At 37.3% G+C, this 23,428-nt stretch overlaps 1 protein-coding gene across 7 annotated transcripts in view; it reads left to right on the top strand.

The window, feature by feature from the left end:
• The window catches only part of RIMS2 (regulating synaptic membrane exocytosis 2), a 293,405-nt gene that overhangs the window by 148,179 nt on the left and 121,798 nt on the right, over nt 1-23,428 (top strand). For 5 of the 7 annotated variants that reach the window (XM_087706791.1, XM_087706788.1, XM_087706789.1 and 2 more), the window contains 3 exons: nt 6,500-6,568; nt 19,488-19,644; nt 22,644-22,757. In XM_087706791.1, coding sequence (XP_087562917.1) covers nt 6,500-6,568; nt 19,488-19,644; nt 22,644-22,757 — 340 coding nt within the window. Of the gene's footprint in view, nt 1-3,792; nt 3,820-6,499; nt 6,569-19,487; nt 19,645-22,643; nt 22,758-23,428 lie in introns of all 7 variants that reach the window. The other 2 variants (XM_087706787.1, XM_087706790.1) reach the window with 1 other exon arrangement.

The raw sequence follows: 23,428 nt of genomic DNA, 5'->3' as shown, positions 1-23,428 counted from the left end.
ATATATATATATATATATATATATATAAATCTGCATGTTTAAAAATCAGGAAAAGCTAATGTGGAGAATTTATTGTTTATTGAGAAATGTATTTGTTTTCTCTAGTTCCTTTTTGTTGTCTTGCCTATTTATATTATGTACAGTATTACTTTCTCCATGTAGCTATCACAATGCGATTGTGGCCTTTACAACAGTTTAGAAATATAGGTAGTCCTTGGTTAATGATGGTAATTTCTAACTCCGTTGCTAAGTGACATGGTTGTAAATGATATCATGTTACCATTAAGTTTGGTTCTTGCAGTTCCAGTTGTGATTGTTCAGTGAATCCCAATCATTAGGTGTGGTGTCATATAATTGCTATTGTGACTTCCTGCTGGCTTCCCCATTGACTTTGCTTGTCAGAAATTGGCAGTGGAAGTTACAAATGGTGATCACATGACTTCAGGACATTGTGATCACCAACACTTTGAGAATGGCGATAAGTCTCCTTATGAAACATCATTCATCCCTTCAAATAGTCGCTGAACAAATGGTTAATTAAGATACCTGGATTGGAAAAATTAATATTTATAATAAAAATATTTGGAGGTTCAGTCATAAATTTTGAAGAAAAAAGCCCCAAATTATAATGCATTAATTTAAAAGAAATATTTTAAAAAATGATTTGAAAATGACTTTTTAAACAAATATATCTGTAAGATCCATGAATACAAATCTTACATAAATTTAAAAACTTCTTTTACGTTATGCTTCCCTTCGCTTCACAAATATGTCAGATGTGTCTTACTTAAAATCGTTAAACTTCACAAACATTTCTTATAGCTACATGTCAACATGTGTATAAATATATGATTATAAATATAACATGTTAGGCAGTAGAATCCTTTGAGCATCATACCAAAATCAGTTGGATTCCTTGACATTTCCTCCTGGACAAAAAAAAAAAAGAAATATTAAAAAAAAGTTGCCCCTCTGTTTTATATGCAGGTTTTTACCACCCATAGTCACAGTGGAATTAGGCAGCTTATACATTTAATAAACAAATCTAAACTTGGTACATTATGAATTATGAAATGCAGTTCACATAGTTGAGCAATTCAGTATGTGAAGAATGAAATACGAGCCCTGTTCACTAAACCAGACTGCCTCAATCTTTTATCCTAGAGGAATCTTTATCGTATTTTAAGCTTCAAGGAACCCTACATAAAAATTACAAAAAAGATGAAAAGTTCATAATACAATTAACTTCTAACCCACACAATTTATAATGTTTACAACAACAGCAAAAGTAGGCAGAGTCTGATATACAACGTGTAAAATTCTCCAATATTTCAAGGACCTACCATTGTGTGATGTGTAATGTTAAAAAATGTTTCTCTTTTTGTTTTCAAACATAACCTTCATGCTTCTTTTAATTTTTTGCTTTTTTTTTTTACAATAAAAGCTTTTATTAGGCTAATGTACTTATTTGAATAGATTCCTTATGTAATATCTAATGTAACCGAACAGTAGTCTAGTCCAATTATTCCAGTAGTGAATAATTAAAGAATAATTCAATTTTTCTATCATAGATTATAGTCGTAGTTTTTAAAATCTTCTATAATATGATCGACTTTTAGTGGGAGTGAACCATAGTTTACTGTGTGGTGTGTCAATTAGATAAAATGGTATTTTCCATAAACACTTTGGGTCCGTAGCAGAGCATGAACAGTTTGAACGGGGTACTAATAAAAGAGAATATTTGTAGGCAGGGGTGGGTTGCTACTGGCATTACCGTCGGTTCGACGTGCAAAAAATTTACACCTAAAAAGGTCTGTGCATGTGCAGAATGTTAGAAAAGGGGAAAATTACATTTCTGCAATGGAGATTGTTCTGCTCATGCACAGAACCAAAAATCAAGATGGCGCCAATGACAATAGAACTGGTTCATGTGTGTGGGCGGCCGAGTTACTACCTTCTCAGCTGAACCGTTCGAACCAGTAGGAATCCACCTCTGTTTGTAGGTCAGGATTGATATGAAGGATCCTTGGTACTCTGGATTGTTTTCTTGCAGATGTTTCATTACCCAAACTAGGTAACATCATCAGTGCTAGTCATCAACATCAGTAATTGAATATCTGCAAGTAAACAACCCAACTCAGAGATCACCAAAGACCCCTTGAGTTTGAATTGGGACTTATCCTCTGGTTTACAGGCAACATGATGGATTTAGAACTGCCTCATTTTAAAGCTGCGGCAGAAGGAATTGGAACACAAATAGCCAATCATGAGAATTAAAGGTACCTAATCCTGAATCCAAACCACAATTGGGCATTGTATGTGTCTTTTATAAAAAAAAAATAGAACAATGCTTTTAATGAACCCTCTCAAGTCTCATGTAGGTGGCAAAATGAAGAAAGAAGTAACAATTCAATAAAGAGTCTTCAATACTAGTTCACGATAAAGCTGATTCTTGGAAACATTAATAAGGATTTCCCAGGGGCTTTTTTTAAAATAGTGTCTTAAGGCAGACTCATTAGCTCAGAATTTGGTACCATCACCGCAACTCGTTTGTTGCAATGTGCTCTACATGGACTGATCTCAAAGTCCAATGGGAAGTTATAGCTGGTAGAAAATGCACTGGTGTAAGAACCTTCTTAGTAAGCCCATGTGTCACCATTAGCTGCATTGTTTTCCAGTTGGCTTCCAGCTGTAATTCAAGGTGCTGGTCATTACCTATAAAGCAGTTCATGGCAGAGGACCTGTTTATTTGAGGGACTGTCCATCTCCCCTTGTTTCTGGTACATTCTGGCAGAGTGGGCACGCTCCAGATCCCTTCCATTAAACATTGCCATTTTACAGCACTGGAGAAGCATATGCCTTTTCTGCTGTGGCACCTATTTCTGGAACATAATTCCCCTGGATATCAGATTTCCCCAAACTGGCCAGCTTTTTGTAAGGAAAAAGCTTTAAGTTCTATGATGATACCACTAATTTCACAGACATTACTCATAAGAATGACCCGACAAATGCGCGCACGACAAAAGTGCACCGGCAAAACCGCGGAACGAAAGCCGTGGAACTAAAAATGCGACATCATCAACGCGCCGACAACAGCGCACTAACAGAAGCACGGTTTAAGTTAAGGTTAGGGTTAGGATTAGGGTCAGGGTAAGGGTTAGGGTTAGGGTTAGGTTTAGAGCGCGCTTCTGTCGGCACGCTGTTGTCGGCGCGGTTTAGAACTCACGGTTTAGAACTCGCGGTTTTGTCACCGCGGTTTCATCGGGCACGCTTTTGTCGGGCACCCTTTTGTTGGTGAACCACTCATAAGTACATGACTGTACTAATGTGAGAAAAAGAGGATGTTATCTTGCAATAGGGAGAGATGATACACTGGAGAGAAATGCAAGTGTATTTACAGTAGGGAAACCCTGATAATTTAGTAGGAAACTATGGGAGAAATAAGATTATTGAGTCAATCACCAGTTAAGGAATTATATCGATACTCTATCTTGTGTTTGGCTACCAAATAGAACTAACAGAATGAAGTTCTCTGTGTTTGAAAATAACTAAAGTACCCTGATGGTTTTTAGGATCACCAGATCATTATGGAGTAAGTGCCACTGGACATAAATACAGTGTATATATAAGCTCTAAAAAGTTCTAAAAAACTAATAATTCATGTATGCACTGTCAAATAAAAATAGCAGTTGAACTTAATTATAGACAAACTTTCAAATTAAGTACATTTCTGTTACACGTCAAAAGCTCATATATTTTTTTCTGATATCACTTCATTTTAAAATTTTCCAGATAAAGGCTCATATTCATATAATCCAGGTAATTTAAAAGCATGCTACTTATCGCTTGTGGGTTTTTTTCTAATGCTATTGATGTGCTTCTGCTATTAGTTGTGGTCCAGTTCAGTTGCTTATTTGTTCTTTGGATTCTTATTCTGTTTTTAAAAATTAGACTTTATCCTTGCATTATTTCTAATTGTACAGTTCTTGCTAGTGATATAAACAGTTTGCTAAAAAAAATAGAACAGCTTCCTAACTATTCATTCACTGTGTTTCAATATAAATATAATATTAATATCTTGATAGTACTTTATGACAAATTGTGTTAAATTTAAAAATTATACTAATATACTAACTACTTACTTATAATTCCTTACTGATATGACACTATACAGGAATATTATGGAGCAATAATGTGTCCTTTATAGTATCAATAATATCAATCATAAATTATATGTGTACACTTATAAATAATTCTCTTCCAGCTGTGTTTTTTAAACCCAGTAAATAACTAATCTTATTTGTAATAATCGTAGCTCTATAGTATTATTTTTTATAACTGTTGGAAGACCATTTGTTTTGAATTAGAAATTTGATTAGAAATGGATTAACTTGAACTTCTGAGAAATATTGTATTTAAATGAAACCAGTATAGAATTGGATATAATTTCCTAAATCAATTCAGAAAATAAATATCTCAAATTTTCTGTTTTACATTAAAGCCTCAAATTAAATCAACCTTCCTTTAAGACCCTAAATGGCTTTGGACCTGGTTTTCTGAGGACCGCCTCCTCTTTCAACTCCTTGGTCATCCGGATTAAATTTCATGTCCTTGCTTTAGCAGAAAGGCAACATTCATGCAAGCATAGTGTGTAAGATTGTGTATGAATCTTGAGAAGGTAGTAGGGCAGGGGTGTCAAACTCAAGGCCCAGGGGCCAGATTTGGCCCATGGGGTGCTTAGATCTGTTTCCCCTCTGTTTGTTAGCCGCCCTGAGTCCCTCGGGAATAGGGCGGCATACAAATTGAATAAACATAAACAAACATAAACATAAACATGTTAGAAAAGGCAAAAGGGGAATGTGTGTTTACCTGAGGAGCAGGGGTGGGATGCAAAACTTTTAGCAACAGGTTCTCTGCCGGGTTGCTGGGTGGGTGTGGCCATGGTGGATGTGGCCTACTCAGCCTCCTGAACCATAGCAGAGGCAGAGCTTTCACCCTCCTCAGGCTCTGGAGGCTGAAAACTGGCCTGTTTCTGGACTTCTGGAACTTCTGGGAGGACCGTTTTCCGCTCTGGCCTTATATTTACCTGGCATCCAAAATGGGCCCTGTGGAGACTCTTGGGAGGGGAGGAGCGGGCATGGCCAGCCAGTCCTTGCAACTATTGGTTTGGTGAACCAGATATAAAATTAGCATCCTGTTCACCCGAACTGGCCTGAACCAGCTGAATCTCACCCTTGCTGAAGAGGAGCTGTAAAACTGGGTTGTTTCGTTTTTAATCTGGAAAAAAACCCCCAATATTTTGAAAGAATCATGAGACAAGCCAGAGACTTGATCAGGAACCTCCTGAGATTGAGAGTAGGAGTCAGAAACAAGAAAGCACAAAATATGGGAACAGGAAGGCAAATGCAGAAGTTGCTTCCAGCAATGAAAGTTGGTCCATGCAGAGTTTAAATCTTCACCCACCCAACAGCATACACTGTTGAAGCTTTTCTTGCTCAGTATTGGCAATGATAAGATGCTTTTTTCTACTTATTAATTTTTAATAATAAAGATTACCATTGAAGTTCTTTCTCTTCTGATTTTTTAGTGTGTTGTTTCACAACCCAAAGAATCAGCACATAATTTCTGAGAAAGCACGAAGGACAATTTGAAGAATAAAATATTGCCTTCTCTGTAATTTCTGTTGCTCATATATAACTCTTTCACTACAGAGTTAGAAAGGACTTTGGAGATCTTCTAGTCCAACCCCCTATCTCCCATTCATGAAGAGATCCATTAACCATTCCAGACAAAGGGCTATCAAATCTCTTCTTAAAAACCTTGGCAAGAAGTTTGTAGGAACTAGTTCAAGGACAAAAAACTTTAAATGCTAGTTTAAGAAAGAAATACAATTAGTGTTAATCATAATTGTCAAAGGAGAGATCGATTGACTGTGATAAAAGATAACAAAGAAAATTTGCATAATAGATAAAAGGAGGAAAATAAATGTATTTGAGTTATTCTTATTTCCTCAATTATGACTGAGCGTATATGATCTTGTATTTATAAAATATGTTTAGTCATTAACTATATATATTTTTAAAAGTGTTTCCATATCATATTTTTGCAATCCTAATGAGGATTATGTTTTTTGCTTCTGAGCAGCAAAGCTCTTTTACTGTTGATAAATCAATTATATTTGATTCATTGCAAATATTAGGACGTCTCTTGTGTACAAGCAGATAAAATGGTAAGCCAGAACCTAATATATTTTTTTCTTATGTGTCTGGCTTTTTAGATGTAGCAATTGACTTAGATGTTTTTTATTAACTTCTTTCAATACATCTGCTAACCAAGTGTAATTCTTGAAATAGCATTTTTCTCTGTCTACTCACAAAATGAATGTATGCAAAATTAACTATTTCTACTAACGTTACTAGTAAAGTTTAATAAACATGTCACTTCTTTACTGTAATAGCTATGATCAATCTTTAATTATTCTTTTTCTTTTTTTTTGCAGGATCCAAAAGAATAAGTGATAGTGAAATCTCGGACTATGATTGTGATGATGGAATAGGAGTAGTGTCAGGTAAAACATTTATAGACATATTTTTAAAATTCTTAAATATTATTTTTCATGATGAATGCAAACTCTTCTTTCTTCCACAATCGTGTCTGAATGAAAAGTTACCATGCTTATTTCTGCAATGTTTTAAAATAATTTGGTTGCTAATGAAAGAGTTCATATTGGTTATCTTATTTATCTGGAAGGATTTGTTTTCTAAAACATAAGACATGCAACTACATTAGAAAGCAATTCGGCCAGTGGTGTGAGTTTCCCTATCTTTAGGAAGGGTAGGTGGGCAAGGAGTGGGGCCAGGGTTAAGCTCCCTCTTTAGGTCACTGAGTGTGTGACCCGACAAATGCACACATGACAAAAGCGCGCTGACGAAACCGCGGCGAGAAAACTGCGACATCATAAATGCACCCACAACAACGTGCCGACAAAACCGCGCCCACAAACGCGCGATTTAAGTTAAGGTAAGGGTTAGGTTCAGGGTTAGGTTCAGGGTTAGGTTCAGGGTTAGGTTCAGGGTTAGGGTTAGGTTTAGGGTTAGGTTTAGGGTTAGGTTTAGGATTAGGTTCAGGGTTTGGTTTAGGGTTAGGTTTAGGGTTAGGTTTAGGGTTAGGTTCAGGGTTAGGTTTAGGTTTAGGGTTAGGATTAGGATTAGGTTCAGGGTTAGGTTTAAGGTTAGGGTTAGGTTTAGGGTTAGGTTTAGGGTTAGGGTTATTAGGTTGTTATTAGTTCTTTGTTGAAGATGCGCTTTTGTTGGCACGCTGTTGTCGGCGTGCTTCTGCGCTCATTCGTTGGCGCGATTTCGACCTTGCGGTTTTCTTGCCACAGTTTCATCGGTGCGCTTTTGTCGAACGTGCATTTGTCGGTGAACCCACTGAGTGCTTGGGCAGGTATAGTTGATAGGGGAATTGAATCCTCTAGATATTGGGACAGATTCTTAGGGCTTCTGGGGTATGGGGAGATCAGTGCAAGTTTGAATATGTATTCCCTGGCCTTGGGGATGGGAATAATGGGTGAAGAATTGAGGGTAAAGAAGAATTGAGAGGAACATACCTGCTACAATGGGCAGAGAAAGGCTGGGAGATATTGGGGTATGGCTAGGGTGACCAGACGTCCCGCATTTGGCGGGACAGCCACGCCTTTTCATAATTTTTCCCACATCCCGGGGCGTTCTCAAAAGATCCTGCTTTAATTTTGGCACCTTCTCATTCGTTCCCCTGCCCATCCGCTGCCGCTCGCATGGGCTGGGTACTGTAGCGAGTGAGCGAGCGGATGGGCGGGGACCGAATGAGCCGCTCATTCGTTCCCCCGCCCATCCGCTGCCGCTCGCATGGGCGGGGTGTAGCAAGTGAGCGGGCGGATGGGCGGGGGAGCGGCTCGCCTTTCCAGCCCCACTTCCACCCGGACAAGCCATGGGAAAGCCTCCGCCTCTCCGAAAAGAGCCACCTGTGTGTGTGGCCCTCGGCGGGGTCTGGAAGCAGAGCCTTTCCCCAAAGCATCCCTCGCGCACTTCGGGGGCCGGCGGGCGAGGCGAGCGCAGCGGCCAGAGACTCCCCCGCGGGACCACTGTTCCCAAGGCAAGAAAACACCGTGCAGCACTTTTCAACTCCCGCGCAGCCGCAGTGATTTGTTGTGATGAGCACGGGGTGACTGGACTGACGGTAAGCCCCCGCCATCACCAGACTAACTGCTGCTGCCTCCTCCTCCTCTAACAGCACCGCCAGATTTGCTGCCCGGTACTGCAGCTGAGGTGAAGCCGCCAAAGCTCCCGCCATGCTTTTGAGGACCCTTGAGGCCACGGGAGCCAGTAGGAAGGCGGCGGAGGGGCAGGAGGAGGAAAAAAGGCCCGATGGCTCCTCAAAAGCATGGCGGCGGAGGAGGGGGCAGGGCAGGGGTAACGCGGTGCCCAGCTCAGGTGCTCCGAGCGGAGGGGGAGGAAGCACCACTGCTGCCATGGGCAGGAGCTTTGGCGGCTTCACCTCAGCACCAGGTGGCAAAAATTTTAATCAGGAACACCCCCCCCCTGCCCTGCCCGCCAATGGTGTCCCGCTTTACCAATTTTAAAATCTGGTCACTTTAGGTATGGCTGCATTTAGGGACATTTGGTTCACTGTTTGAAAACAATCCCTTTGTTTAGCCATCAATCTCCACCATTCATTCCTGGTCATCAGAGCCTTAGTGGTCTTGGTTTCTGGCTGCTCTGACTGCTAATTAAAACTTACTTCTTTACATACTATCTTTCTTACTAATTTTTATAAGGTAACTGCTAGATAAGTAGTATTCTAATAGTGAGAAATGGCTGTCCTATTTTTCTTCTTTGTAACATATGTTACATTGATTTCCAAATGTGGGAGAACAAACAGAAATACAATCAGAGATCTTTAATTAAAATACTTAAAATCATTTAGGATAAGGAATTTTCTCAGTATTAATTTGTAAATATTAATCAGCTACAGGCATATCTATAGGGCTGATGTAAGAATACTCGGTTTATCATGCAAAGGAAGCTGCTTAGATGTACTTAGTTGGATCCCAATTGATTTGGTCCCGTTGAGATGCTGGAGCATAGCCTTGCGGAGTGATCTGGCTTGAGTTTGAGTTTGTAACACCTGATAACATGAGCAGGGGCCTTCAGACTATGAACATGGCCATTTGTTTATTAGATCCAGTTTCCTCTTGGATTGTTAAAGCTGCCTGGGAGATGACCAGTATTGGGTCCATATGATGGTGTCAGTGTTTTTGACAGAGTGGTTCTTTGACTTTAAAGGAGATAATAGTGCATCCCTTCCTAACCAAAAATATATATCAGTTGTTGGATTGAATGATTGTGCAATATTTCCTTCCAGGCTTTAATCTTCCTTATTGGCAGCAGGTAATTGTAAAGGTATTGAGCAATAGCTCCAGAGATCCTCCAGGAAATTGATTATATGGACCTGTTTTAGCCACATTTCAAGCCCAGATACAAAACAGAAACAGCTCATGGGTACATTCTTTCAATATTCTATCAGGGGTAGATTCCTGCTAGCATTACTACCGGTTTGGCGCACGTGCGCATTTTCACCTTTAAAGGTTTGCTCATGCGCACATTAGAAAAGGGGGGGAAAGTACATTTTTCCAATGAAGATTGTTCTGCTCAGGTACAGAACAGAAAATCAAGATGGCGCCACCGAGCATAGAACCGGTTTGGTTGCGGGTCCAGCCGAATTAGTACCTATTTGGCCGAACCGGGCCGAACCAGTAGGAACTGGGTATTCTACCTGTCTGGCTACAAAATGGTTTTTAAAGGCCTTGCATGGTAGCCCATAAACAAAAGTATTGTAAACAAATCCAAAGACCCATTAGTCCGAAAGACAAAAAACAAACAGAATAATTCAGCATACAGTGAAAAGACAGCTGATGGCCCTGGTCAATCATCCTTATAACTAATTTCTTAATGCCTTCTGAAATCTGTCAGGGCAAGCAATTAAGTAATATATTTCACTTTGCCAGAGTTGTGGAGAGCTTGATTTTATCAAACAGATATGCAAGGCAGTCAGTGAGAACATTATGGTGAATAACAGAATGCAGTAGCGCTCAGTCATTTGATATTATAATTATAAAGCAAAACACAAAGGGCACATTTTTATTCCAGAAACTTTATATTCATTTAAATCTCAGAAAATGCAGGTTTGAGTGAGATTGAAAATCATTATTTGCCTTTTCCACTGAAACAATTGAGGAGGAGCAATAAAGTGTAGAAACAATTTAAAGTTATTGGCTTATGCTGAAGAGATCATATATGCATGAATGCATGTTAAGAAAACTTCTGGTACTGGCTATTGGAAAAAAAGTCTTACGCTTTTCAGAAATAATTTTGCAACTTTTTACCTTAATCATAACAAGAATCTTGCTTATTTATGGACTGGAGGAAAAGAAGGAAAAACATTTCCGTAAACTTGGCTGGAAATGATTCAAGAGAAGTATACTTTAAGGCTAGAAAATAGGTCTATTGCTAATGATCTACCTGCTTGTCATTTATTTTAGCAATTGTTGGTTGGCATTAATCAGTATAAGTAATGGTCTTAATTCATACATTAGAAGCTTTTTTTTTCTTTGCCTGATATTACGGAAACCCCTCCCAATTGCTGTTCTTTTTTGGGTATCTTTGAAATATTTCAGTTTTTTCTAAATACACTTTCTTTGATTGTGTCAGAATTTTATTCCATATCTTTGCTTGCTTTAGGAATAGACTACTTTCTAAAAACTAATTTAAAATTAACCTTTAAAAAAAAACAACCTCATGATTTGAACCTTTTAATAAAATCTAAATGGGTAGGATTTTTTTTTTCTTTCCTGCTCGTTTATCTCTTCCTTCTTTAATGCCTCCTTCCATAATCCTTCTGCATTGTTGCTTCTGTTGGGATGAGATTTAGGTGTGTGTGTGGGTATAGGTATGACTGTAGATGCACTGCATATATGTTATTCGTTTTTTTTATAGGAAAGTAATTTGTATTTAAAGGAGATAATTTTTGGTCTAGGCCAGTGATGGCTAACCTTTTTGTTGTGGCGTGCCAAAAGCATGGGGAGTGTGAGATACCCCTAATGCAATCCCCTCCCTGTGCATGCACACACTCCCCCCCCGCGCAGGGGCGCAGGCCTCACTGAAGCCTCTGGACTTCCGGGAGGTGCGTTGGGGCATTTTTCGCCTTACCCAGGCTTCAGGAAAGTTTCCTGAAGCCTGGGGAGGGTGAAAAATGGCTCAGCACGCAAACTTCCTGAAATTCTGTTTTGCGCATTGGGTGATTTTTCGCTCTCTGGAGGCTTCAGGAGGCTTTCCTGAAGCCTCAGGGTAGTGAAAAATAGCCAAAAATCAAGCCCAAAAATCAAGCTTGCCATTGCGCACACGTGTGCTGGAGATGACAGGGCAACGCCTCGCATGCCCTCAGAAATGGGTCCACATGCCACCTGTGGCATGGGTCTAGGCAGAGGGGAACCAACAAATTTTCTCAAATGGGATACTTTTAAAATAATTAGATAATAATTATTGAGCCCAAAATTTCTATTGGTAAGCAAGACAGTTGTTAATTGAGTTTTCCCCATTTTACAACTTTTCTTGCCACAGTTATTGTGAATCACTGCAGTCATTAATTTAGTAACATGGTTGCTAAGTGAATCTGGCTTTCCTGTTGACTTGTTGAGTAGAATAGAATGGCAGAGTTGGAAGGGACCTTGGAGGTCTCCTAGTCCAATCGCCTGCTTAGGCAGGAAACCCACTTCAGACAAATGGTTATCCAACATCTTCTTAAAAACTTCCAGTGTTGGAGCATTTACAATTTCTGGAGGCAAGTTGTTCCACTGATTAATTGTTCTAACTGTCAGGAAATTTCTCCTTAGTTCTAAATTGCTTCTCTCCTTGATTAGTTTCCACCCATTGCTTTGTGTTCTACCATCAGATGCTTTGGAGAATAATTTGATTCCCTCTTCTTTGTGGCAACCCCGAGATACCAGAACATTGCTATCATGTCACCCTTTCTTTTCATAAGACTAGATATATCCAGTTCCAGCAACCATTCTTTATAAGTTTTATCCTCGAATCCCCTAATCATCTTTGTTGTTCTTCTCTGCACTCTTTCTAGAGTCTCAACATCTTTTTTACATCTTGGTGACCAAAACTGAATGCAGTATTCCAAGTGTGGCCTTACCAAGGTATTATAAAGTGGTACTAACACTTCACGTGATCTTGATTCTATCCCTTATGTAACCTAGAATTGTGTTGGCTTTTTTGGCAGCTGCAGCACACTCTGGCTCATATTTAAGTTGATTGTCTATTAGGACTCCAAAATCCCTCTCACAGTTACCACTATTGAGCAATGTACCACATATACTGTACCTGTGCATTTTGTTTTTCTTGCCTAAATGTAGCTTATCAGGAAGTTGCAAAATGTGATGTCTACAACCCCTGGGACACTGCAACTGTCATAAATACATGCCAGTTGCCAAGCATCTGAAATTTGATCATAAGATTATTGTTCTGGACCCCCGTCTGTCCGGTGATCAATGCCGACACAGGCTTAGTAGTTTGCCACTCTTTATTTACAGCAATTACAATCCTGTTGGCTGAAAGCCCATCACGACTCACTGGAAAGACGTTGGCAGCAACCCAGACTCCCACAGACAAGAGATACAATACAAACAAGAGCTTCTCCAGCTTGTTATGAACAGTTGTGTCCTGCAAAAAGGCTCCTCCTAAAGTCTCTTCTTATATACTCTCTTGGGAGGAGCCAAGCCACAACAACCTGGGCTTGATTATCTCTTATGAGTCTGTCTCTGTAACTGCTGCCTCCGTTTCTCCGCCCTTCGTTGCCGGGCGTCAGGGACAAACTCTCTTTGATCTTCACCACTGCTCCAGTGCCTGACGTCAAGGACAAACTCCCTTTGATCTTCCCACTGCTCCATGCCTCAGGCGCCTCCTGGTGGCCAACCAGCCTCCCTGGTCCCTGCTCGGAGTCTGAACCCTGCCCATGGTCCTCCACATCCTTCATAGCCGACTCATAGGGTTCCTCGCTATCGGAGTCCATTGGCAGCTCCAACAGCTCCTGCTGGGCCACAACAGATTATACTGATGCCACAAGGGTCATAAATGTGAAAAAACGGTCATAAGTCACTTTATTGAGTGCCATTGTAACTTTAGTCACTAAATGAATGATTGTAAGTCGAGGACTACCTGTAATTAATTTTAAACACTAGTATGTCAGGTGTGCCATGTTCCCCGAGCAAGCAAACAGGAATTTGATGGGAAGTTTGAGGACATGGAAGAAGCAAAAGAGAGGGGGAAAGCCAAACAGGGTTAGAAACTGCTGTTTGCTTCCTGCTATTGATTGTTTCTTGGATGCTTCTTATCAGTGGTGGGTTGCAGTAGGTACACCCCGGTACAGGTGTACCAGAGCCTGCCTGGAGCACCGGATACCATTCCGGTTTGGTACTCCGAAGGACCACCCGCTCCTTACCGGTCTTTTAAGTCTTCAGCGCTTCTGTGCACACGCATGGTGTGTACAGTGCCTGTGCGATGCTCCACTGAGCAGCTGGAGCATCACGGAGCCTCACAGAGGCGGTGAGACGAATGCGCTCGCTCCGCTCGTCCATGTGGACGACGCCAGGCCCACCACTGCTTCTTATTGATTCCAAACAGAATGTGCATTTCATGTGATTAGAGCATAGCTTCCTACTGAACTAGTGAAACCATCTTTAAGGACATAAAGGGAAAACTGGTGTAGAAATACCATAAAGCTTGAAATTAGTTATAACTTCAGTCAGCTGGCAAGTGAATCAAACTTTTGGGGGGGGGGGTAAGGAAAAAAAAACCAGCATTTGAACAACACCCTATTTATTTCTTTTGGTGTGGTTTTTCTTTTGATGGTATGTTTGCTTTTAGTTCACAATAGGTGGTTTTGATTGCAATTATGATTTTCAAATATTATGCAAAGTTACACATTTTTAAAAAAATGTCATTAGGTAAGAACTAAATCTTATCCGAAAGAAGTAGGAAAGAAAAGAATATGAGTATAATCTGAAAATATCAAAAGTTTTTGTGATTGTATTATGTATAGAGATAACAAGAATTGTTTGAAAAATTGCAGGGAACAAGAAACAAACTTTGATCGGATTGTTGAAAAAAATGATATATGCTTCTTCCTAGACAAAACAGATGGATTGTTGGATTAAGAGTAGAAAAAAATATTAAAACCCCATAAACAAAATTACACGTAGTAATAAAATATATTGAAATCTTTTACATAAATTTAATAATTTTACAGTGATGAGATTGAGCTTGTATTATTTCATAAAAACCTTACGGTAGTTAACGGGGATGGCATGAAATTTGAGAAATAAAGTTTAAATGGTAGATGATTATTTTCTTTGTTCTCTGTCCTGCTGTCACTATAGAGGGGTTTTTCTTCTCATTTGTTCAGCATTCATGTTTTCAGTTAAGAACCTTGAACTCAAGCTATATTCATCCTGTTCTTACATTCCTAATGGATATATTCACTTGATTATATTTACTATATATTTTCTGTTTTTGCTGCTCCCCTCCTCCCACAGATGTAAATAAGCCATTGTCTCAAAAGAAAAAATGCACAATTTTATATTTTAGTAAAACTGCCCTAGCAATAACTAGAGTTATGCAGAGATGGTTTCTGCTGGTTCGGCCTGAATTGGGTGTAGTGGCAGCAGCGAGACGCTCCGCCCACCTGCCCGGATGCTTCTGCGCATGCGCAGAAGCGTTGCGCACGTGCAGAAGCATCATGCACACACGGGTGCATGCATGAGCAAACTGGTAGTAAAAACAATGGAAACCCACTATTGGAGCTATGGATTGGTATGGGCTATATTTGCTTTTTGCTTTTGCAAAAGTTGTAGCACCTCTTTGGTATTAATATTGCTGGCAATAACATGTATGGTCCTTATTCCACCTTCAGGTGAAACACAGTGATAAGGACTTGATAGTTGCTTTCCCTAATGGCAACTGCAGCTTAAATGGTTGGACAAGACAATGCCTATTTTGTTTGTATTTACATAATCATAGTTATACAGTCTTACTAAAACTTCTGAGAAGCAAATGTAATAAACTTTATTATCAGTTCTGATTGATTCATAAGAATAATGGTTTCTTTATAAGGATCAGGCAGTTCAAGAATTCACTGTTATAGAATTTCTGACAGACAGCCATCCAGCCTCTGTTTAAACACTTCATTGCTTCAAGAGCAATTCCTTTCTTACTAATATTTCCTTACTACCTATCTTATTAACACTTGTGAGTACAATCAGCTGCTGGATAAGTAGCATTATAGTAGTGATAAACGGCTGTCTTATTCCCCCCCCTCTTATTTTAATTTGCATTTTCAAAAGTAAAAAGTGGGAGGAACTGCATATGTACTTTTAAACAAATTTTAAATACATTTATTTCTAAATATGGAAGATTAGAGAGAGAGGCACTTAGAGCTTTTCTTTAATTAAAATATTTTAAAACCATTGAGAATAAAGAGTTTTTTCAGTATTAATTGGTAGGTATTAACTTTGTAATTTATTTGCTGTAAATAACCACCTAATTTGTGTTCTATTTTTATGTGAAACTATCTCATTATGTTTTCAAGAACATTGCCAGGCTACTATTATTTCTTAGTGAGAAAAATATATATTCCACTTGTTAAATATTTTCTGGTGTAAACTACATTTACTCCCATAAATCTGGGACAGGTCAGCACTATAGTGATTAGTGTTTTTAAGCAAAACAGTTACTGTATCTTCCCAATGCTAAAATAGACCTTTCTTTTCGTAAATAAAATTTCCACTTATAGGGCAAATTATTGAAAACAATGACATAATGAAATGTACCATTGTACCATCGTACAATGTTTTCGGTACAACTATACCAAAGTCCTGCTTTAGGCATAAAACTAGCCCAGCTAGAAAGGCTTGCCATGCTCTGCTCAGCTCACCGGGTTGTTATGGGGGGGGGGGGGGAATAAGAGCAGGAAGCAGTATTAACTATGTTCACTGCAGAGGTGGGTTCCTACCAGTTCGCACCTATTTGGTAGAACCGGTTCGTCAAATCTACCGAACCAGTTGGAAGAGGTTCCACCAGTGGACCCGGAAAGCAGGCCACACCTACAGAAAAGGTTCCAAATTTTTTTGAAATCCACCACTGGTGGGTGTGTAATGTCCCGCAGTTATCTATACATTAATAATGATCTAGTAATATTTCCTTATACATTTTAGGGACCTTTCCTTACATAATTGGTGTTTTCTTTCATACTTTTGTATTTCTAATTTCTGTTTCCATTAGTTGGCAGTTGCTAAAACCAATCCCACGTGAAAAAGTATTCAAAGCCTTCTTGATTTTAATTGTCAATTTATTTATTCCTGCACATTGTAATATTTATTCATTTACATATCTCTGTTTTTCCACTGTTGTGCAAACACAATTCCAGCAGCTGCTAACATGTGTTAAAATTAAATATATATTATACTCCCTTTCAAATAGCCAACAAAATATTTCTGGTTTTAATTCCATATCTTCCTTTACGATTGCTTCTAACCACTAACTTCTGAATAGCTACTTGGACCGACCTAAGTACTAATTCATAATTTCATATCCGGTCACATGGGCGGCAAGCCACTCCCACCCAGTCACATGGGTAGCAAGCCACTCCCACAAAGGAGGCCACACCCACAGAGTAGGTTCCAACAATTTTTGAAACCCACCACTGGTTCACTGCCTTGACTTATTTATAAAACAATAAAGTCAGGATAAAAATAAAATAAATAAACTGCATGCTTTGTGATCTGCTTGAAATACCTCATACTGAAGGGTACTTCCAGGCCATAGTAATTAAGTGTTTCTCAACATCAACAGTCTTAAGATATTTCTGCTCTTCATGTAGGCTGGGGAATTCTGGGAGATGAAGTCTACACATCTTAAAGTTGCTGAGGTTGAGAAACACTGATTTAGGCACACACAATATTTGCAGTTTCTCTTTAGGTTACAAATGGCAGTTCTGGTTCATTAGCTTGAGAATCCATGTCCCATTCCATAGATCAAACAATTCTTCTTTGCTTAATGCCATATGGTGACAATGCATGTTTTTCATGGAGACTGCATGGTTATACTACCTTAATTATTTCTTCCTCTTACTGCAGTTTGAATTTTGAAATTGAATGACTGAAATTTAGGGAAAAAAGAAATAGAACCAGATATAATAGCAGTGCTATTAGGGTGAGACATTTTAAAAGTATCTGCATACATTCATTGATGCATTTTATTTGTAATTGAGTCTTCAAACAGATGTCATTAACTTGCACCATAACAAGCTATGGCAAATTATTTTTCCTTTACCATACGCTTTTAAAAATATTGTAATGAATTATTTCTCATTCAGATATTATTTTGCAGTGCAAATTATACTTCTTTTAGCTGTAAGACGATACACTAAATGCAAATGCAGTCCTCCTCCCATTTCATTTCCTTCTTCCTCCATACCTCGTTTTTTCAAGATTAAATGCTAAATTCCAAAATTTCCCTCAAAATTGATTTTCCAGGTTTGAATCTCATGGCAGGAAAAGAGACTTTGGAGAAGCAACAAGGACCAGAGGAGATTGTCTTTTGCCATTTTTCTGTTGCAAGTTACCCCCAATCTAGCTGCAACATCTGATTGTCAGGGTTGATTTGGCTGATTTGGCTGACTTTTAGGCAGGTATCACCTTTTGCCCTTGCTACTCCATATTTGTCCCTCTCAAAGCTGTTCTTACCTGGCACATGCCAGATAAAAGTAGTGTACCAAATTTTTGGTCAATGGTATAGTTCAAAGTCCAAGAATCTGGGCCATCTTCTACACATTGTGTATGTTGTGACTACCCTGCAAATAATCGTGATGGTTCTTTTGTTTTAGATTTATTAAGTTGCATTCTTTCCAGTTTCAGCTTCTCTTATACCTTGTGTCATGATTTTTGATGTCCTCCCTTGTGTTTTTATATTCTTGCTTGTAATAAAATCAGCAGTTTATATAGGCTCGTTGACAAACTCCCCCAGCTTCCAGGTTTTTAATTAAGATACGGTAGGCTCCGTTAAAGAACTTCCCCTGGGAAGCAATGAAAAGGCATAATGAACACATTATATATAAGTAGCTTGTTCTGAATTAGCACTTTGTAGATGAGGGGTAGCTTTATCTAAAATATCATTCCATTTTATATACCATTCATTTCATTAACCTTTTATGTTTTTAACTTGTTCAATAATGGTTTTCTCCCTCATGTAATTGAAGAATTTTTGTTCAATTTTGTTGCTTACAACTGTGTACCTATGGAGAAATTTTATCAATAAGAATAAATAGAGCATTATCTTTTTTTTGACACATCCCTAAGGAAGGCTTATACCAGCAGTTAGCCTTTTCTCCCCACCCCCACCCCAAAGCTGTATCATCTTTAGAAATTACAGTGAAAATTCTGTAATGGCAGGAAATATTCTGTGACATTGCATCAAGTAAACTAAGGAAATCAGTTTTTATTAAAGAGTTTAAAGTTGTTTGGGGCCAAGACTACACAAAAATACTTGCTGTAGGATCTATGAATAAATGTGTCAATTTCGAACTGAATCTGGCAGCATCCATTTTTCTGTTCCTCAGTTGCCACACAGAGGGGGGAAGGGAGAAAAGAGGTTGGAATGCCTTACTAGACACAACAAAGAGCTTTCTCATGAGAACCAAGGTCATCTCTACTGGCAACCAATAAGGTTGGAGAAGGAGTGCCTGAAGAGTCCGCCAATTAATCCAATTGGCCAATATGACCTGTGACACTTGGGGATGGGGTTATTTCCTAGTTTAATTATACTGTAACCATGGGGAAAAATAGATTTGGTTTTTCTTTGAAGCTGTGCCGATATGATGTACTCATTAAGGAAGACTTTTGAGAAGGAGCCATGTTTCAGATTTCTGATTGCTTGGGTTCATTAGTCGGAGCCTCAACACTTAGTAGGAAGAGGGCCCAAGCAAAAGAATACCTGAAAAATAAGTAGATATGATTCAGATTTCAGAAAATCTCAAAAAGATTGTTCCCCACAAAAAGAATAAGAGATAAAAATTATCCATTCTGTTCATACAGTAGATACTGTATTGTGTGTGTCTCTGCTTTCTATACCTATTTAGGAAACAAATAAAACATTAACAGAAACCTATTTCAGTTTTGGGGTTTCCAAAATTATTAGCTGACTGTTGTTGGAAATGAATGCCTTAATAATATGGGGTTTTTGGCCCTATTTGACAAAGGCTAACTTTTGTGAATTTATGTGATTTGATGTGAGCAATTTGAAATTTTTTTTATTGTCTATGCTACTTAAAAAACAACAACAGTCAATAAGCCTGTATATTTCTTTCAGCTCTATTTTTTTTTATTTTGGTAGATTACAGACATAATGGAAGAGATCTTCAAAGTTCAACATTATCAGTGCCAGAACAAGTGATGTCATCCAATCATTGCTCTCGATCAGGCTCTCCTCAGCGTGGTGACAGTATAGGAAGAACTAGATCATGGTCTCCCAGTGTTCCTCCATTACAAAGGTAATTTGTAGTTGAAACTTGTAGGGAAAGGCTGGGGTTCAATATAAAATACACCGATAAAACATGACTTTATAAAACTTTTTTAAAAATGAAAGAGAGAAAATCTTAAACTAATTATTTACTTAAAACAAATACTTTGTTTATAATGATCTGTTTTATTAGCTTATTCATATTTGTCTATGTTTAGTTTATTTGTTTAGTCATTTATTCAATTTCTATAGTCATCCAGTTCAACCAAGTGACTCTGGGCCACTTATTATTCTAAAATTATAAAACAACTGTAAGGCAAAAAACATTAAAACAGTACAAGTGTTTATAAATGATGTATAATAATATATAACATTTGTTAATTATTCATTGATGAATTTATATAATATAAAGAAATTAGATAATGAATATTTACATACACAAAGATTATGTTATAACATCGAATGATTAAAATACTTTTTATATTAGTATCATTTATCACCATTCAGATAAATTTTATGTCCAGTATCTGATAAATCTCCCATTTGAGTGTAGTATGATATTCTACTTTTTAAAATTCTGTTTAACACGGAAAGCTGTTAGTATGCAAGAAAATTTTCTGCACCCAGACAAGAAACACTGAGGTGAGAAAAGTATACAATGGTCTTGTTAGAACTGTGGTACTGATAGAAAATTACCATTATTTTAAATAATCATTTTTTATTCTGCTTACCATTTTTTCTTGGGAGATTTTAACCGTTAAATAAATTAATAAAAATTAATTTATTTTTAATATGAGAATTTCATGCTGGAACATAAGTGATTCCATATTCTAGTGGCAGTTTCTACATTGTACTCTTGTTCTGAGATATATTCTGCCTGTTTAAAATTGCAGATATTGGTTATAGTAAAATATTTCCAGTAAATAAATACGAAAGCCAGAAAATGTTTTTATTGAGGTCCTCATATATTTTAATCTATATATATTATAGATAATATTTTTCTCTTGATAACGAAATAGTCAGACTCGCATTAATAATTAGTCAGTGGTGTGGTAATATTTTAATGAGACTTGTTAAGTTTATACACATGTATGCACAACATGAAATGTATAAAATTTAGTAAGAGTACACAACAGCCATGTTAACATCTGAAAATATTATCTCAAGAAAATGATTAGACTACTTATTCATGTACCATTTATATTCATTATTTTATTCAAGGTTGATCAATAACAGCAAGGTTAAAATCCACACAAAAGTGCTATATAATTGGAAACTTGTGTCTGTATAATTGAAATATGTGTCATCAGAGAAGAAGCCCTGTCTCTTTCAGTTTTTGGCAGGTAGATGAAAACCCCAAAATTTAGTATTTTCATATCTTCCAAACAACAGTAGAAAGGGCTTTTCAAACTAGGTAGTTGTGGAATTAACTTACAAAAAATATTCAGTGAAGCTATAATTGATATAGATATCAATTCTGATGTGATTTTTTTCAACATAGTTGTGTCCTGGATACATATATGGAAGAAAGCAAGAAATATCAAACTACTGAAGAAAACAAATGCATGGGGATAGGAAAAATAAGTGGAGAATATCAGAATTATACTCCTGCCTAGTCTCTAACTGGGAATAATAATAACAAACATTAGTCAGCCTTACACATTAGGAATTGCCTGAGAAGACATGATGATGCAGCCATCTTGCTGAAGTTCAGTTGTAAGACTGGTTAGAAATTGTTTATATGTTTGTAAAGAGGAAAGACAGATTTTGTGTGTGTTTCTGTGTGTGTGTGTGTGTGTGTGTGTGCGCGCGCGCGCTGCTGTTGTCAAAGACACCACTCTGTTCAGAAAGGTCTGGCCAAGGCTGTTTGACACCCCTGAACTTGAATAATTTTATTAAAGGTCCTATAACTTTTGTTCCTCTACCCTAATGTTTTGTTACAAGGTATTTATCTTTCCTCCAATGGCCCATTAAGGGACAATTAACACATATTTTAAGTTTTCCAATTGAAAAAAGTTAAAAATATAAATTGTACTAGTCAGAAAAGGTCCTACCATTTTCTTGATTTTTTAATATCATAAAATTAATATACGCCTCCTATAACATTTGTGAAAAAATATTCCCGCCTATAGTGAGTGGAAGTTTCAATTGTTTATGAAAATTACGTACTTCTTATAAAAGTTTAAAAGTTCCTTTTAAATGTCAATTGCCAAATTTTCTAAAGGAGTGTTCATCATGCCAAAAGTTAAACATTGTTTTTAAAAAGACATGGAGGAAAATACTTAAATTATTTTCTATAATATTTAATATATCAGCATATATAGCTGCGGTTCGCAGTGGTTAAGAGTGTAGTACTGCAGGCTGCTTCTGCTGACTGTCTGCAATTTGGCATTTCAAATCTCACCAGGCTCAAAGTTGACACAGCCTGTCATCCTTCCATGGTCAGTAAAATAAAGACCCAGATTGTTGGAGAAAATAATGTGAATTACCAATAAAATTAATCAAGATACCTATTTACCGTAGTTAGAATTTGTTTCAATCAGTACTGGTTATTTTGCATGAATAATTTTAAATTACATGCTTACTCTGTAGTGGGTAGATTGTTTGGAATTTCATTTTATTTCCAAATAAGATTGGTCAGTTAATGGCCATTCGAATTGTATATAACAGCACAACAATTTTAGGATATGGCAAAAGCAAATCTAAATATTCAGGAAACAACTTTCCCACCTATTGGAGGCATTAGAATCTGGCTTAATTTTTCCAAATTTCTCTCATCAATTAAGAAGCTACGACTTCCCGTTTTACAATTATCTGATTGTAAAGATTTATAGGATGCTAAAGCATTTTCCAAAATGCTGCATCAAATGCCAGAATTTAAATAACCAGCATATGTATTAATGACCAGAAAAAACTGTTATGGAGAAAAATATGACAGTCTGCATTTATTTACTAAAGATCATTTTAGAGATTAGCAAAGGGATTTGCTCATTTCCCCCACTATAACATTGACGGTTTTGTTTCTTCAAGGAATGTGGAACATGGGTCTCGAGGGACCCGATCTACTCCTGCACATTACAATACCATGAATCGAATGGATAGACATCGAATAATGGATGACCACAACTGTCCAGACAGAGAGAGGTAGATATTCTGAAGTAACAGAATAAACAATGGAAACAGAGTTTACAGGCAGAGCCATTTCAGCTCTCTGGTTTACAAAATTAGGGTAGAAAAAAATGGATTGTTCCTGTTTTTGAAATTATTATTTTGTTACAGGCATTGTGTTGTATATTATGTATTTATACCATGCATTTTTCCTGTCAGAAAAATAGAAGGCAGCAAATACCTTTTAACTTAAAGAAGTTAGAGTTTTATTCTATGAGGCTTTTATTTTATTTTTACTATTAATTTGATTTTGAATAATAATTCATTTAAGGTAAATAATAATTAGTCTGTTAAGGCCTTTAGAAATAGGAATATACAATAATTTACCAATATAATAATTTAATATTTATATATCAAATAATTGGAAAGCTTCCTGGTGCATTCTATACTTGATTTTATCATCAATTGCCTATACATAAATATATTTTAAACAATATATACTTATCTTTTAGGTAGCATTTATATCTGGAGAGAAAACACATGTAGTACAGCTGTTGATCTCTGAAGTATGTTCATCACATAGATTGGGCTTAGTGCAAAAGGGTCTTTTGAGAATCTCTATTTAATATAACATTTCTTCTCTTATAAATACATATAAATGTATTTATTTTAATTATTTTTCCATGGTTTGGTCTGTATATTTGAAC

This window comes from Thamnophis sirtalis, unplaced genomic scaffold (genome assembly GCF_051295495.1).
Source record: "Thamnophis sirtalis isolate CommonGarterSnake01/CBP01778 unplaced genomic scaffold, rThaSir2_p1.2 scaffold_2, whole genome shotgun sequence".
Classification (NCBI taxonomy): domain Eukaryota; kingdom Metazoa; phylum Chordata; class Lepidosauria; order Squamata; family Natricidae; genus Thamnophis; species Thamnophis sirtalis.
The sequence above is the reverse complement of the archived record's forward strand: the minus strand, read 5'-3'. Positions and strand labels throughout refer to the sequence as shown.